The 15905-nt window shown below is 38.1% G+C and overlaps 1 protein-coding gene across 1 annotated transcript in view; it reads left to right on the forward strand.

Moving 5' to 3' along the window:
* Positions 1-8098, forward strand: part of nkx2.2a (NK2 homeobox 2a) — a 10497-nt gene extending 2399 nt beyond the window's left edge. Inside the window, exon 3 of the mRNA XM_085257772.1 lies at positions 7018-8098. Coding sequence (XP_085113898.1) covers positions 7018-7208 — 191 coding nt within the window. The 3' untranslated portion in view covers positions 7209-8098. The remainder of the gene's footprint in view (positions 1-7017) is intronic.
* The last annotated feature ends 7807 nt before the right edge of the window (positions 8099-15905 follow it).

Genomic DNA, 15905 nt, shown 5'->3' on the forward strand with positions numbered 1-15905 from the left:
TAAAATAAGGGGACTGCCGTGTAAATAAAAACTGTAGCCTCGCGGCGACGGTAAAATAACCGATTTTGTTTTTTTAAATAAAAAAAAAACATCATTTAAATAAAATGCGTTGTTTCTGACACCAGGGTTTGGTTTATAGCCGCCACTGTGAAAATTCTATTTTATTTTAAAAGACACCGGTAAACGTGATGATAAAAGGCGATGATGAAAACACTTTATTGTGGCACAGAATGGAAGTGAGCACGGGAACGAAAAAAAAATCTCCAGCGCACTTCAGTTCTTTCTCTTTCAGGCAAATTTAATCCCGAAAATATTTTTTCTTAATCCGAACACCTCGCTAATAAAGAGCCGAAAGTCACTTGTGAAATGGGACTAAAATCCACTCACTTACTATAAGTGGGCTTCTCAACATAAGAAGCTTTTGAGTGAAAAGCTCTCCTTTTTGTCAGCATCCCCAACCACCCCCGGCCTTGGTTGTAAAGTGGTAGACTGCGAGGAAAAACATCGTTTAATGCAATAAATGTTTTGTTATCTTGTTAAGCGCTAAACTGCAAACAGAGCAGGACGGATCAATGACTCACCAGCCTTCTTTGTTTAATCACGGCAGCGTTCAGCTAAAATTCGCGTGGCTTACAGAGGCTTGAAGGGACTAATAAAGACATTTTTTACACGATCATATAACATGTTGGCAATCATAGCCCGCATTACAATATACTTTACGCTATTAGGCGTTCTTTACCGTGGGACCAAAACGAGCACAAATGGCTCCCCAGTGATCCGCAGAGCGCATTGCGGATTATCAGACTCCAGTCAATATCTTGAGTAAATATGATAACCTAGTTGAAAAAAATCTATGCATTTTGTTTGTCCCGGGCCAAAAAATCTCACAGCAGATGTTAGAGTCGCCCCTATCATCACCGAACAAACAGCTAAATTGGGCAGATTTGCTAATTATTTACAGAATTGAGTCTCAGGGGGCTACTGCTTTTGTGGATGACACAGACTCAATTTGTCGCTGACAGAAAGGTTTTGTGTTTCGAGCTTCCAGGTCAAATAAATCAAACTTTATTTTTTTATTTCTTTGTCTTAAAACCCCCAGAAACGTGTGTGTGCGTGTGTTAAATAAGCAGACGCAGTTATTATAGAAACCCGCCACATGCGAAGAGAAAAATGACGTGAGTACCAGTGCGTGTTATGAGAATTATAAAGAGAACCGATAAGAGTCGATGATAAATGATTGCCTGTCTGTGATTGGATTTTAGTGAACTCTGACTGGTTTCTTTCAAATCAAACTCAAACTGAACAAGTCCCGGAACAATAACGCAATTTAAAAACTCATAAGTGAAAGAATGACGCTGACATTTGTGTCAGTTTTTGTCCAACAGAGAAGGCAGCTCTGCGACTCTATCACTGCGCAACGCAAGTGCACGAGGCAATAAAAAAATAAAAAATAAAAAACAAAAGCCCAGGCCTGGTTTCTGTGGATGTTAGAGGCGTGCATGCTAACGAGCAGCAGGAGTGGAGATGCAGACAGTGTAGATAGACAGAGTTTCTTGGTGCTGTTCAGAGTCAGGGAGATGTATCCTTGGGCTTTTTGTCCTGCCTGTCACTTGGTGCCATTGTGATCCTTGCTGCACACGTTGTGTCCCATATGGGCAGCTGGGCTCGGAAAAGGAGAAAAGAATCTCTTACAAGCCCCAAATTGTATCAAGCTTTCAAATAAAGCATTGTTGTCTCTCAAAGAAAAACGAATTAAAAATTCGTGCTATATCTATTCTGGTCAAAAAAGAAGCCCCATTCACACATAACAGGGAGTCCTTCTTCCTTGATAGAGCTATGCCAACAACAGCCTTCTCATTTCTCTTTTCCCTCTATCCTCCCATTCTCCAACGTGAAAGGCCGATTATTGTCTGTCCAAAAAAGTGGCTCGTCAAGGCGCAAAAACTATTTTTAATTCTAGACAGTGTTCTTCCTTGTTTGCTGTGCGTGGGCCTGTTTCTAAAATGAACACATGGAAAAATATTTGACACTGTTTGGCCCCCGTCCTTTTTTAAGGACTTCCGTATCGAGCGTAAACTTGATCTACTATTAATTAACAATTTACGGTTAGATTTCACAGCAGCTCTCCTGACTTTAAAGCCAGTGCCGCGCTGCTGTGCGATATACGGATGTAGAACAAATAATACACCTGACTAATAATTAAATGCTGAAGCTGCCATTTGCACTTTTATTTTGCTGTGATCTCTGGAAAATGCAGATGTTTTTCCGTGAGGACAAAAACTGGGTTTGTTGGCAGGTGTGTTGTGGACTTTTGCGCATGAAAGACCGGAACTGATCCCATTCAAGTGGTTTCTTTATTCATAAATTGCCTTTACATTTTCATATTTAACAATATGATATTTAACACTTTTTCGGAACCATACAAATCTGCTTTCAGAAATTATGCTCACTTGCAAATATAAAGTGATTTAAACCAGCTGGAAGCTCCCTGCGCGTTCAGTCAGGCTCTGTCGTGTTTTCCACAAAACTGAAGTAAAACCTCAATAGTGTCTTCGTGGAAGCCTTTACGATAAACTTTTATGACGAACAGCATTCTCTTTGCACCCCCGTATTGCCATTAACGCACCAGAAAATTACACTACACCTCTATCCGCTCAGCAACAGGGTCAGATTTATCGGAAATTGCTTTTGGCTGCTTGAAGGGATAAAGCAGTACGATATTAAAACAAGCATCTTGGCGTGCAGCATAGTTCAACCTGCGTGGATAACTCTATTATATACCTTGGAATACAATACTTGAGGAAATATGCACTTGGGACACCGTGAATCTTCGTCATCCTGCCCATTTGAACCTCGACATGAATCATTTTTCTATCACGCACATCGCCAAATAAACGAGGATTTCAAAGCTATAATAAGCGGTGCTTTTCATTTAAAGGAAGCGATCTGGGTTTTATTGCCTTAAAGGAGATCCAGATTAGATTCGCCACAGTGCCGATATTAAAGAGAAAGGGGAGTGATGGAGGGAGGGGGAGGGGGAGACGGAGAAGAAAAAACGTTGCGCCAGGTTGCCACAAGATGGAAGCAGAGGTCTTCAGTTGGCGCCATGCAGCTCTTACCTGCAAATGTCGCCTTACTGCATCTAATTCCATCGCTACAAATTACTGCAGCTAAATCATATTCCAACTGCTGAAATAATGCGCCTTTTTTTCTCTTTAATGAACCAGCAAACTTGACTGTCTTTTAAGTGCATGATTGCGGTTTATGACATTGTTATGGATCTTGAGAGCATAATCATATCGCTCTTCAAAACAAACTAGGCTCGACGTAAACAGTCCACGGGCAATTAGCACAGTTTCCATTTCACAGTCAGAGAGAGGGAACTGGCGGAGAAATAGTCTGCGTGTCTCCACGGTGTGGCGCAATTGGATAGGGGGAGAAACGGGGTGCAGCAGCTCGCAGATTAATTCACTCCAGTGAAAGTGAACAATGGGGGTGAAGTAAGGTTTACCAAAGAAAGTCTGAATCAATCATCGCCTTTTACAACAAAGAAGGCTGTGAGTCATAGCTGGTCACGCGTGTGAAAATCTAAATCTACACCGCTGCTACGTTTTGTGCCAGAAACGCAAAGGAGAGGTGTGTGTTTTTGTTTTTTAAAAAATAAAATCAAACAAAATAATAACTAATAATCTACTTGGAGCATCAAATAAACTCAGAGAGGGCTGGATCTGTTTCCTTACGATCAAAGGAAAATAATGAAAATTAAGCATCATATTTGGTATCAAGAATCAAATCGTTAGCATTTTGGGTTTTTACATGTGCATCACGTCCTGCAGTCACATAGACTTACTTTCCAAGCTGCAAAATGCCTGAACACATCCCTCCATGTAGAGAACTATGCAAAGCACTGCAAAATGGGTCAAATGACGTCAAAGTAAAAGCTACCATCTTTATGCACCTGCTCAGTTCAGCGTCAGTGAGCTTGCAACTGTAGGGGGCCTCATTGGGTTAGAAACGTTTCGCAGCAGGGGGTGCGGAGATGCTGAACACGGTGAAGGAGGGTTGAGGGGAGAGGAGATAAATTCTTAATCTGCTTGCATTGTGACCAGTTTTGACTTTGGAATAAAAACAGCGGTTTGAAACAAACACACACAGCGCTGAGAGCAGAAACATATCAAGACATCAACACGGGGGCTTCTTCTGTTTGCTGTTTTGGTGTCAGCCGGTGGGCATGTGAAAGTAACACGGTCATATTCGAATCCACGAGCTGCATTCAAATTGGTGCTGTGTGTATTAGTGTAGGCGGCAGGCTGCTGTGTGAAGCAGACAAAGCCCACATGACACATACACAAGTTGACTCAGCGAGCGTCTGCAGAGTACTGTTCACATCAGCAGCCCATCTGCGTGAGAAGAGTCTGGAGAGGTGCGAGCTGCCTAACACAAACACCAGCATCTATGACTTACACAAGGAAGAAACCGGAGAGCTGAAGTTTTCTGTGGAGCTCAAAGGGGAATCCTTCCATCGTCTCCGAACAGCTCCAGCTTCTGTCACACTGTGTTTATCTATAAGATTAAATAAAACAGGATTGTCTTTGTCCACTTCAATTTGAACTGTACCCATTTAACAGTCAAGAGTAGTGCTTTTCTATGATACACTAAAAGCAAGTATACGCCTGCAGCGCTCTGTAACAAATCTATTTGATTCACAGCCGATGATAAGCTAAATTCATAAAAGGCTTGTCATTGTTCTCACTGAATGAAGTCACTATTTGTAGATGACTTATCTAATGTGTCTAATTAAAGGAATAATTGTGAAAAAGCATTTTAAGTTGCGCACAGTTTATTTTCTGGTATGAAAGATTTCTTGATGTTAAATTGGCACTCGTGTTTGAACTCCATTATTGGGGGAATATATACTAAATATGAACACAGCTTGTGTTATTGCAATGACAAACTATATGCTTCTACCGTGAGCACATTAGGAGGGGTGTAACATATACTTACCATTACTTGTTTAGCTCATTAGCATGTACACGTAAACATCATGGCATCCATTGGTTTAACAAGTGGACACCAGCTCTCCATGCAGCTTCTTACTCTGCAGCGCTTTGACTTGTTATTGCTTCTCCTTTCTTCCCCCCTGACTGCAGTTCTGTTGCACTATAAAATCTATTCGCTTGAGTTTCGTCATCCATGTAAGCCCACGGTCACAACCTTCACTTTACTTCTATAACAGGGTTTTTTTTTTTTTTTTTTTTTGGTGCTTTTTTCTTTCATATTTGTCTGCATTAGAGGTATGAAATGCCAAGACAGGAAATGTAAACACAGTGACGTTATTCGGAAATTTAATGATTTTAAGGAAAATCCAGTCATTGGATACGATCTCTAAGTAAACACTGCAAGACATCCGCATGTATTCAGTTTTCATTCTTGCCTCCACACGCAAGAGAAAACACGCCACGGTGTTTTGCCGTGGGAGACGCTGATCGTGCAGTTCTTTAAAAGTGGCAGGTCTGAGTTTAAAGTGCTGCAGATGACCAGCAGCCAGCTCAGAGTCATCTCACGGAAAAGGGGGGGGGGGGGGGGGGGGGGGCGTCAAGGTTCTTGACTTTGCTGAATGTTGAGATTAAGAAAACAGCAAAGAGATGAGGAGAGTGACAGGGTGAGTAGAGTGCTCAGAGACTAAAGTTTGGATTTTTCTTCTCAAATAATTTACTCAATCTAATCTACTCCACGAACCGATGTAAAATCCTATAATGTGTATGATGAATTAAATAAAGGACTGCAAAAAAAAATCACGTTGTTTTGTTAATTTTTGGTATTTTCTGACGAGTGTGCTTAGGATCATAATGAAATGATGATAAGTGGGATACAAATTTAATTTACCTACCATGGGTATGAAACGCAGATAGTGTATGTCATAATTTTTCTTAAAATGTTCCAAAGTATGAATCATTAAGTCATACTGTAGCAGCCAATGCCTCTGCTTCCATGAGAGAGAATTACAAAAAAAAAAAAAAAGGTTGTTGAGTGCCATTAACAACTAAATGTGTCTCAAGCAGCAATGTTTAATTGCTTCTCCAGCCCTCACTGATGGGCAAGCTCTGATGCATTACTGAAAAAATAGATATAAAATCATTCATCCATCATTTTTAGCTGGTGTAAAGTGTAAGGGCAAAGGTCAGGGAATACGGTGATTATTAGTTTTATACAATGACCTGCGAGATCAACTGAGATTCTTGAGCCTGCCATTTTAAATATGTAGTCACACCACCTTATTCTAATGGAAAAGATGTTTAACAGTCAAGCGCTGGAGCAAATATTTCTTCATCTTTTATCAACTTAACTTTTTAAATCGACCTAGTAGCTCTGATGCTGTGGTATTAATGCACTGTACAAGTGAAGGGGCGTTAAGCCCTTTGCAGAAGAAGCAGGAAAAGTAGATGATTCAAATTTCAGTGTCTATAGTATGAGTGGACTGTTCATGCACCCCTTTGGTTTGCCAACAGTGTCTTTTTTTTCTTTCTTTTCTTTTCTTTTCTTAAAAAAAAAACAAAACAAAAAAAACAAGACTTAATTTCACACCAGGTGACTTTTTCTACACATTATATCCAAATGATCCAGAGTCCTTAATTTGTAAATTAAGGCAACATCATTCACAGTCTGTGTACCTGTGCAATGCCTGTGGGACAATGCAAATATGACACATTACCTTTTTGTTTCAGATATGCTGTAATTAATGATTAATTAGATGAGCTGATCTACATGCCCAAATAAATATGCAATAAAAATACGATAAAGATAGGCACTCTTATTTGGACTTGAAACCGTTTCATAGCACCTGCAGGTAAATTTCAACCCACGGTGAATGATAATGTTCAGAGCCGACTAAGCTCAAAGTCGACTCTCTCTTGCATCTCTGAGTTCTATTAAAAGTTGTGCTGCTGTGTTATGATATGCAAATCACCATATGGTCTTATTTCCCTTTGTCTTCTCTTTCTCAATGTTCCACCTCAGGACTTGAATTGTCTTGTATAAAACCCACAGTCCGCTGCAGTCAGGTGGGCTGGATGGGGGACAGCGCCAACAATCAGGTTCCCAGAGTTGAGTGTTTATGCCTTTCACTTAATGGATTGTCTCACCTTCTTCAGAGGATGAACATGAGGTGCTTGAGATGCCAGCACTGCAAATGGATCCTGGGCCTTTGAGGCTGATAACGACTGGCCGTCATCTGTTTCAGACATGCTTCAATCAGCAGGCGTGATGATCAAAGAGCAGCAATGTAGCAGCAGTGTTTTACCAATTCAAATCATCTAATTAACTTCCTGTTTAAAGAGGATGTAAAATATGTGTAGCAGGATGTGCCTATCATGTGTTTGTGCACTTGTGCTCTGTGGTGAATTTTTAATGTGTTTCATGGCTCTCTGCAATAGATGGAAAATAAAAGTTTCTCTATGATATTTCCTTTTGCACTGCCTGACTTCATTATACAACGTATCACATCGCGTGCTCTTTGAAATGTATGAGTATGAAGCAATAACCTTCAACGTATTCATCTGTTGTAGTCATTAATGCATAGATCGTCCTACCAAACAGCATGGGTGCCACAAACATCACAAGCATGGCCACAAACTGCTGAAGAACTCTAACACTAGCATGGTGATGCAGAAAAATCCCTCTATACAAGCTCATCAAATATGTAATCATTTACATCTCGGGGGACAAATTCATTATTATGAATTTGCATTTTTTTAATTTATGCATAAAACTCTTTTTTAACTCGTAATGTGGTCCAAATCCAACTGCAAAAGTTTAATTTGTTTGATTTTTTTGTTTTGTTTTCGGCTCCATTCATGCTCCACGTTTCTAAACGACATCAGCACCCTCAACCCTGCAGGTTCCTCAGATCCTCTGCAGTCCATTGTCCTTTTTCCTTTACTCAGAGGAAAAGAAAAGAGGCAGCTACATTTAACTTTCAGGTCGTCAAGTGTTCCATTTCTTTTTGAAACCAACACTGTACATATGAAATGTTATTTATTATGTATTTGTATCTGTTCTTCCCATCAAAGTTTGCTTTAAATGTGAACTGTACAGACAATTACCCAAAATTTATTTAAATAAATGTTATTATTGCATTTGCTTTGCTATTTGAATTTTATTGGTTTTACTAAATGACAAACTTGTACCTCATTTGTACATCATTCATATTGATTCAGAAGAAAAAAATGACCAAATATCTGATATCATGCAGCACAACAGTACATCACATACTGCATATCTGTAAACAATATATTTATGTATCTATATATTTTACTAATTTTATGTTTGTATATGTTGTATTTCATTTCATGGGGAAATAGCATCCTGTTTTGCAGTGCACACAGAGAGAAAGAGAGAGACAGGCTATTGTGTAGACTGTTATATAACTGAAGCAGTGGGATGTGTTCAGGGTAAAACTTTAAGGAAGGCTGTACGTTCAGTTTAACACACTTTGTAAATGCTTCAGTTACAAGAGTTAATAGTTTCACAGATAGTGTTACTGTTAGTGTTCAAGTGCTTAGAAAAGTAAATAATAATCTATTTCTGGTGCTAACGCATTATTTTTGCCTTATATTGGCAAAAATCTTATGTATAAAGTGTATAAAATCTCCACTAATAAATGAAAGGCACAGTCACAGTGCTGATTTCTGTGCCTTCTACAGAAGCAGAGTTCTGGTTCGTGATGACAACTCTTATGTTTATTAATCTTCAGTTATCTGAGATGCAAAAAAGTTTAAAACAAACAGAGGTTTAATACTTTAGTGTAATTTGATTGGATGAAGAATATGAAGAATAGTGGTAAATGTGGCAAAAGGATGAACTGAAGGACACATGAAGCGCACGCATGGAAAAGGTGAAAACATCAAAGCACATTTATTTTATTGTAAGGTGCACACAGTGAGTCAGAAACACTTAAGAAACAATGTAACCACGCCCTCAGCATTTTAGACTGAGGTACTCTTGAGCAAGACAAGCACAGAACTCTGAGGCATGATCTGTTAGCTCTCGATTATCATCCAGGTAACTGCAGAAATGTTGCTGCGTGATTCTTTTTAAAGTTGTGTCTGAGTGAGTGCAGCGTTTTAATACTGTTTATTCACTTTCACTCAATTCACAAAAGCTTAGAAGAACTTTTGCATTTTTACAAAAAGGTACGTTTATTAAAAGTCCAAAATGAGATGATGTGCGTGTTGTCAAACACTTTCATCTATGAATGTGTGTCATATTATTAACCCAGCTAACTTAAACAATACTTTCATAATACGGTTTTTAAAAAGTGTATGAATTGAATCCAGCAGAGAGGTCCATTGAAGCAGGTTCTGTTTGCAGTGGTCAGTCTTACTGATCAGGTAAAAATCTCTTCTTAGTTTCTGTAACTGGGAAAAATCCACCGCCTGCAGAGTATATATGATGTTTCATCTGTGAGCAGACAGATGCCAGAAATAGTTTCTTTAACATGGTTCACTTTCCATTTGATGGTTTCTCCTGTATTATTAAATTAGCTTCACATGCAGAGCACTGAACTGCACTCAGAGACACTTTTTTAAAGAGAAAGCTTTCAAGGTCTCTTTTTGGAGCTCAGGAATGTTTGTTCATCAGTATCAGTGATGACTGGAGCAACAATTTATTGGATAACCAAAGAGACATTTTACAGTTACTTAAAAACTCAGAACTGTTTTTGGCAGTTCACTTTTTGACTTGCCATCATGACACTCATCTGTTCCTGTTTAGATTCATAATGGTGGCGACAGAGCAGCAGCGTGGGAGTTTAAGAAAGGAGTATTTGAATGCAGTCAGTAACAGCATGTGTCCTTTCTTCATGTGAGTTACTGAACTTTTTTACAGCAAGAAGGCCTGATGTATTTTTATAGCAATAATGCCGATGCAGCGACTCCACATGCAGACTGAGGCTCTTGTTTACCTCAAAATATGAAATACTGAGAATCCATTTTACTTCCAATTTATTTGCAGATCAGAAAGCTGACATATTACAAGTCTTCACATTCCTTGGGATTATTTAAAAAGGCATATTAAACATATATAATCTCATTCCATCATTAAATATGTTGCTGACAAGATGTTAGTAACATAATAGTAATTTAAAAATTAGTTTTACTCCTAATGGCCATGTGTAATATATCTAGGCCTGCTTTTAAACAAGTGGTCACATCCATGTAATTTACATGCAGTGTTCTGCATTTCTGCAGTGTAGTGAACGTCAATAAATCAAGTAAAAGCTGTGAGAGGTGAGCTGTGGCGGGCGGCTGAAGGGTGTTTTGTGTGTTTTCCTGTCGAGTGAGCAGCAGCAGTAGTCATCCGAGCTGAGGAATCTTTTTATGACTCCTGCACTCATGGCTGGAGGGAAGAGAGAGGACGAACCGTCTGCAGCGTTTTAGCACACAATTTCCTGATGGTTTCAGAGAAGAGGCCAGCCAAGCATTTCAAGTGGCGGAGCAGCGAGAGGGCAGTATTGCAGAGGAGAGCAGGTAGTGTAATGATCAGGTAGACAAGATGACATCGAGCGTCCTCAGAGACGGTCAGACACACTGAGTTCACATCCTTCCAGGCAAAAAGAACCACTGAAACAGGACGAGACAAAACCAACAAACAAGAGAGCCATTAACCACGAGAAGACTTGTTATTACTGTACAGCAGCACAAAGTCAGCGCAGTCTCTGTGCAACACATACAGGAGCACAAACACCGAATACACATGAACTGTTGGCAATAATAAACTGGTATTTGCAGCATGTGTGTAATAGCATGCATTTCTGAGTAGTCACCAACAAAATGGACAAACAACTTCACAATAAAATAAACCATCTTTACGAAGTGCACATGTGCACAACTCATAAAATAGTTATTGCAATCTCTGTCTGCATCTCCTGGGATGAGATCTGATAATAAATGCCAAAGCATAATAATATCTGCACATGTATGTGACTATTAGTTTCTGATGAATTATTTTAGAGTTGTTTTTTGAACTGCATCTCAATAAATCACAGTTTATGGTGCAAATTCTTGCAGGGTTTATATTGTGTGGCGAGCCTCGTTTCACAGTTTGTGATGATCTGCTGTTGATTTATAAAAATCTGCCAGACGTAACAGGTAATTTAACAACTTCTAAATGATTCTCATGCATTGACAACATGATTAAATCCAGTGGAGTATAAACAGTTTTTTCATCACTAACTTCAGCTCTAAACAAACTGTCCAAACTTTAATGAATCGACTAAGGAAAAAGTGTCAAAGGTGCACTTTGACTCACAGGTATGTAGATTTTTAAAAGCTGTATTATTATTTTATATTACACTTCTCATTAAACATGTTTAATTTAAAAATAAATGTTATTCACAGAATAAGGCTGATTTTAAAAGTGTCAATACTCGAACACTCTTTGGTCATTTTCTGCGTTTTAATATCTTTTAAGCAACCAGCCGAGTTTGCTACAGATCACAGCCTGACACAGTGCTGAGATAATAAACCAGCATCTTAATCTGAATCTGAATTTGAATTAGCTGAAGTGGCAGTTGGCTGTTTGGTTAAACAAAAACTGTCCTTAACATGTGGACAATCTGACATTTTCTTTCTGTAGTTCCTCAGAAGAGCACTAAAGAATTATAGAGAGACTGAACTGTTGCATGTTGTTGTTATAGACGGGTGTATTTTGGCCTGAATTTGATCGTTTTGCACAGGTTTTACTCTCTTGCTATGATTCAAGCTGAAACCCATGTCACACTTTTTACATTTATCTCAGAGGTACTTTTTATAGTAACATTCCTCTGGTTTCTTTAAAGTTTCTTTAAAGTTAACTTCCTCCTTCTAAAATAACTGCCTGGTAATTGGTAGAGCACTCCTTGATTCACTTGATTTGCTGCACAAAGTCTATATGGGAAAATATCAACCATTCTAATAGACACACAACACACAAAATGTGTAATGATATAACAGATGTACTGTGTGAATAATGGTTTAAGACATTAAAAAAAGGATAATCCATTTATAAATAATCCGTTTTTTTGTAAACGAGGCAGGACAGAAAATGACTGGTTATTTATTCAAAAAGCTACTTACTATGAATAAATATTTTTAAGGGGAATAAGGATATTGTTTTTTCTTTTGGACAAATTCAAACCACACAAAGCAAAATTTAAATGAAATAAACCTGTAAAAATAGATTTTATTTCCAAAAACAAAAATTTATTCTTTGTAAAGAATAAATTTCTGAAAGTGTGCTGGATACAGATACATGCACTGCAACTGTACATTTGTAGTAGTGTAAAAGTATATAGTAGTATATTCCTTATTTGTATATGTTATATATAATTTGTTATTTATTTTTCTATAAGATACAAATAGCTATGTTTTTATTTATTTTTTACGATGCCATTTTTAAAAAAATAAATTCTGCATACAGTCTTCTACCTTTTCAGGATTACAGCTACCTGGCATTCCCATCCAGCATACAGCGTTTTATTCAGACAGTGCTCAGTAAAAAACGAATAGAAATTAGAGTTTTAATCCTTTGACACTTTGCAGGAAAACTGGACTTTGACTTCATATTTTAAATTGCAGCACATGGTGCATTCTTGTAACTGTCAGGATCAATACATTCACAATTTGAAGTAGTTTTGCGATGTGTTTATGTGGATTCATCTAAATAATGGTAGGCTGTCAGGTGGCCTACTGGATAAAAGCATCCCAAAGTGGGGACAAACAGACAGGTAAAAATGCCACATTGATATGCAGCTTCTGCTCACATTTCCATTGTTGAGTTGTGAGGCCATTTAAAAAGTTTCCGTCTCCACGTTCAGCTCTCAAAGTGTTTTCAAACTTTTGATTAGAAGATACATCTCTTGACTGTTAATGTGAAAATAAGCCGAATAAATGAATTCCTGGCATAAATGGACATCAGGAAACACTTGATGCAAATTGCAGCTATTTGCATGCATTTCAGGTGCAAAACCATGTTTGATCATTATTATTATTATTATTTATTTTACGGCACTTTTTTTATTCAGAGGTAAAATATATTTATATATCTAACTTTATACTGTTTCTACATTAACAAAGCTTTCTTTTGGGGGGGGGGGGGGGGGGGGGAGAAGAAGTGCACTTAAATGTTTGAACAATGTTTTGAAGCTTCTTCCAAAATCCAAAAATGATCTAAATTATTTTATTATTTTAACTTTATGCAGCCTGTAATGACTAAAGCAGACATGATTGTAAATCTGAACAGCCTCTTGATTTATTAAGAACAAAAAAAATGCAAATTTGGCTCAAGAAAATGAAAACGGAAAAGAAAAGTCAAAGCAGAACATTGCAAACACTTACATGTCACTGGAAAATGCCAAAAGTCCAAAAAATTATCTTCTACCTTATAATTCTAAGAATCCTCAGTACTTGAACTATGTCTAAATATTGTTATGTAAAACAAGTAAAACGGGGATCCACTTCAAATTAAACTACAAAATTACATTTCAGGACATCAAACAGATTTCATCTTATCACAATAATTGAATGCAAGGGCAACCAGATACAGGAGAAGGACTGGCAGATCCATTTTGCCATATGAGTAACTGGGTGACAAATCCAGAGTGAGCCACGGTTGAGTCACAACTATACTCTCTAACAGCTTTGTTTACCTGCCCTTACTGCTGCCACAATTAATGCAGCAGAGAAGTGGACGAACCAGGTACCCTTGGAACCAAGCACCCAGTCCAAGTACACTATCTGCTTTGTTCTGCCATGCATTTGGTAGTCTGCACTGATCTGCTGCTGTGGTTTTTAATTGTTGCTACAAAAGAGAGCAGCTATGCTAAAATATCGCCACTCAAAACAGTGCAGAGGACAGTGGCACTCACAGAACTCGGAGGACCTAAAATTTCAGGGAGCTAAATCAGTTTCAAACATGGAAGGGCACAATTTGTTGTCTCTTTTTCCTTTGTTGTTGTTGTTATTGTTGTTTTGTTTTTCAAATCTCAAATAAAGTGACTGGTCATAGTTACAGATACAGGATTTATTAAGTCATGTGTGTATAAATTATATGCATAAAAATATGATCTATAAAGTTAATCTCACCAGTCATTCTTTAAAACTCATCATGACATGATTAATGGATCACTGACAGCCTGTCCACGCTTTGCAGTGCCACTGTAGCTTAACGAACCTTAATTAAGGTTGTTATATGCCTTGCTAGTCTTCAGCTTCAGTTTGAAAACTGGAATCACAATCACTTGTTGTCATAAATGTGTACTACAAGGTACAATTTTTATACTACTTTTAATTTCCTATCTGATTAGTTTAGCATATGGTTCAATAATTAAAAAAATTGTGCCAACTGATGTGAAGGTAATTTTTTTGCAATGAGTGTTCTTGAGTGAATAGAATAGAATAGAATTCAACTTTATTGTCATTGCACATGCACAGGTACAGGGCAACGAAATGGTGTACTCAACACATCTTTGACTTAACTTTCCACTCACATTGATGATTTTATTACATTGATGTGATATTAGAAGAGTTTAACATTTTTGTAAAAAAGCAGAAAGAAACTGTTTGGGTTTTTTTTGTTTGGGGGGGGGGGGGTCTATGGCATGGAAATTAAAAGAATATGTCCTCTTTCAGGCAACATAGAAAAGAATTTAACACAATTCAGTATCTTAATTTGCTTCCAAAAACAAGAAGGAACATTCAGTTTTCTACCACCAGCATAGCTACATATCCCACATGCTGTTATCCCCCAGCTGCAGCACATAATCCAGTCTGATTGGCCTTTACTGCAACTTTATCAACTTAACGAAAAGCTGTATTGTAATACTTTAAGAATAACTTCTAAACGTTAATCCTATTACAGTATGTTAAATTCTTCTTTCCTCCATTTTCCACAGCTGTCAGATTATGGTCAGTGCCCATTAAAGCCCATATTCTGTTTTTGGCACCCTATTAGCATCATTTCGTCCATCAAGCGACATTAATTGTGAATGAATGCAAACTCCTGCAGAAGAATACGGTCTTCAAGAGGTCTGTCACATACTTTCTCCACTTGGGAGGACCTTTAACCTACTTAGCTGAGGAACCGGACCGTTTCAAGTAGTGCAGCTGAAAGATATGCACCTGCCCGCTTTTTACTCTCACACTGCTCTGCGATTTAAGAGGAGAGAAAGTATTTGATCTAAATGGTACTACACTGACTGCAGGTGTGGAATTTCCTCCACAAATCTCAGCAAAAATTCACCCTCTGGGCCGGGCAGTATAGAGATGCGCTTTACATGAAGAAAAATTGATTAGAGTTGTTGTAAGACTGGTGCGTTTAATACCAGTATTTGTGTTTATTTTGCGCCATGCTCTAATATACGAGCCTTTTTGATTCCATGCGCACGAATGTCCAAATACAAATATCAGTAATCTGGAAGAAAAGCTGTACATAAGATCCCCCACCTCCCTGCAGTATCCTTCAATTTACAGATGTAATAAATATCGTGGTGGGTGTTGTTTGACTGTTAAAGAATACTTGCTGCTTTCTTCTTTTTCTTTTCGTTGACAAACCCTGACATGAATTTATAAATCCCTGGCTTCTTTTCCGTTAGAATATGTTTGAACTTAAATTTAAAAATAAGGATCCCAGTCTACAAGGTTCGGTGTGTATTTTCAGGTTTTCCTTCTTCTCCTTCTTCTTCTTTGTAAACTCGCCACACCAAAATGCGTCGTTTTGCAAATCCACCTTTTTCTTAACATACCCAAGAAGCTGTTTTCTTTTAACTAGAGGCCGGTGTACTCACAACGAAATCTAAACGAAAACACTAGAAATCTAAGGAAGATGTCCCAGACAATCGAAAGAGAGATTCACGGTTCGCGCGTAAATTA

This window comes from Mchenga conophoros, linkage group LG19 (assembly GCF_057382185.1).
Source record: "Mchenga conophoros isolate Kocher_MC1m ecotype Shallow Benthic linkage group LG19, M_conophoros_male_GT1.1, whole genome shotgun sequence".
Classification (NCBI taxonomy): domain Eukaryota; kingdom Metazoa; phylum Chordata; class Actinopteri; order Cichliformes; family Cichlidae; genus Mchenga; species Mchenga conophoros.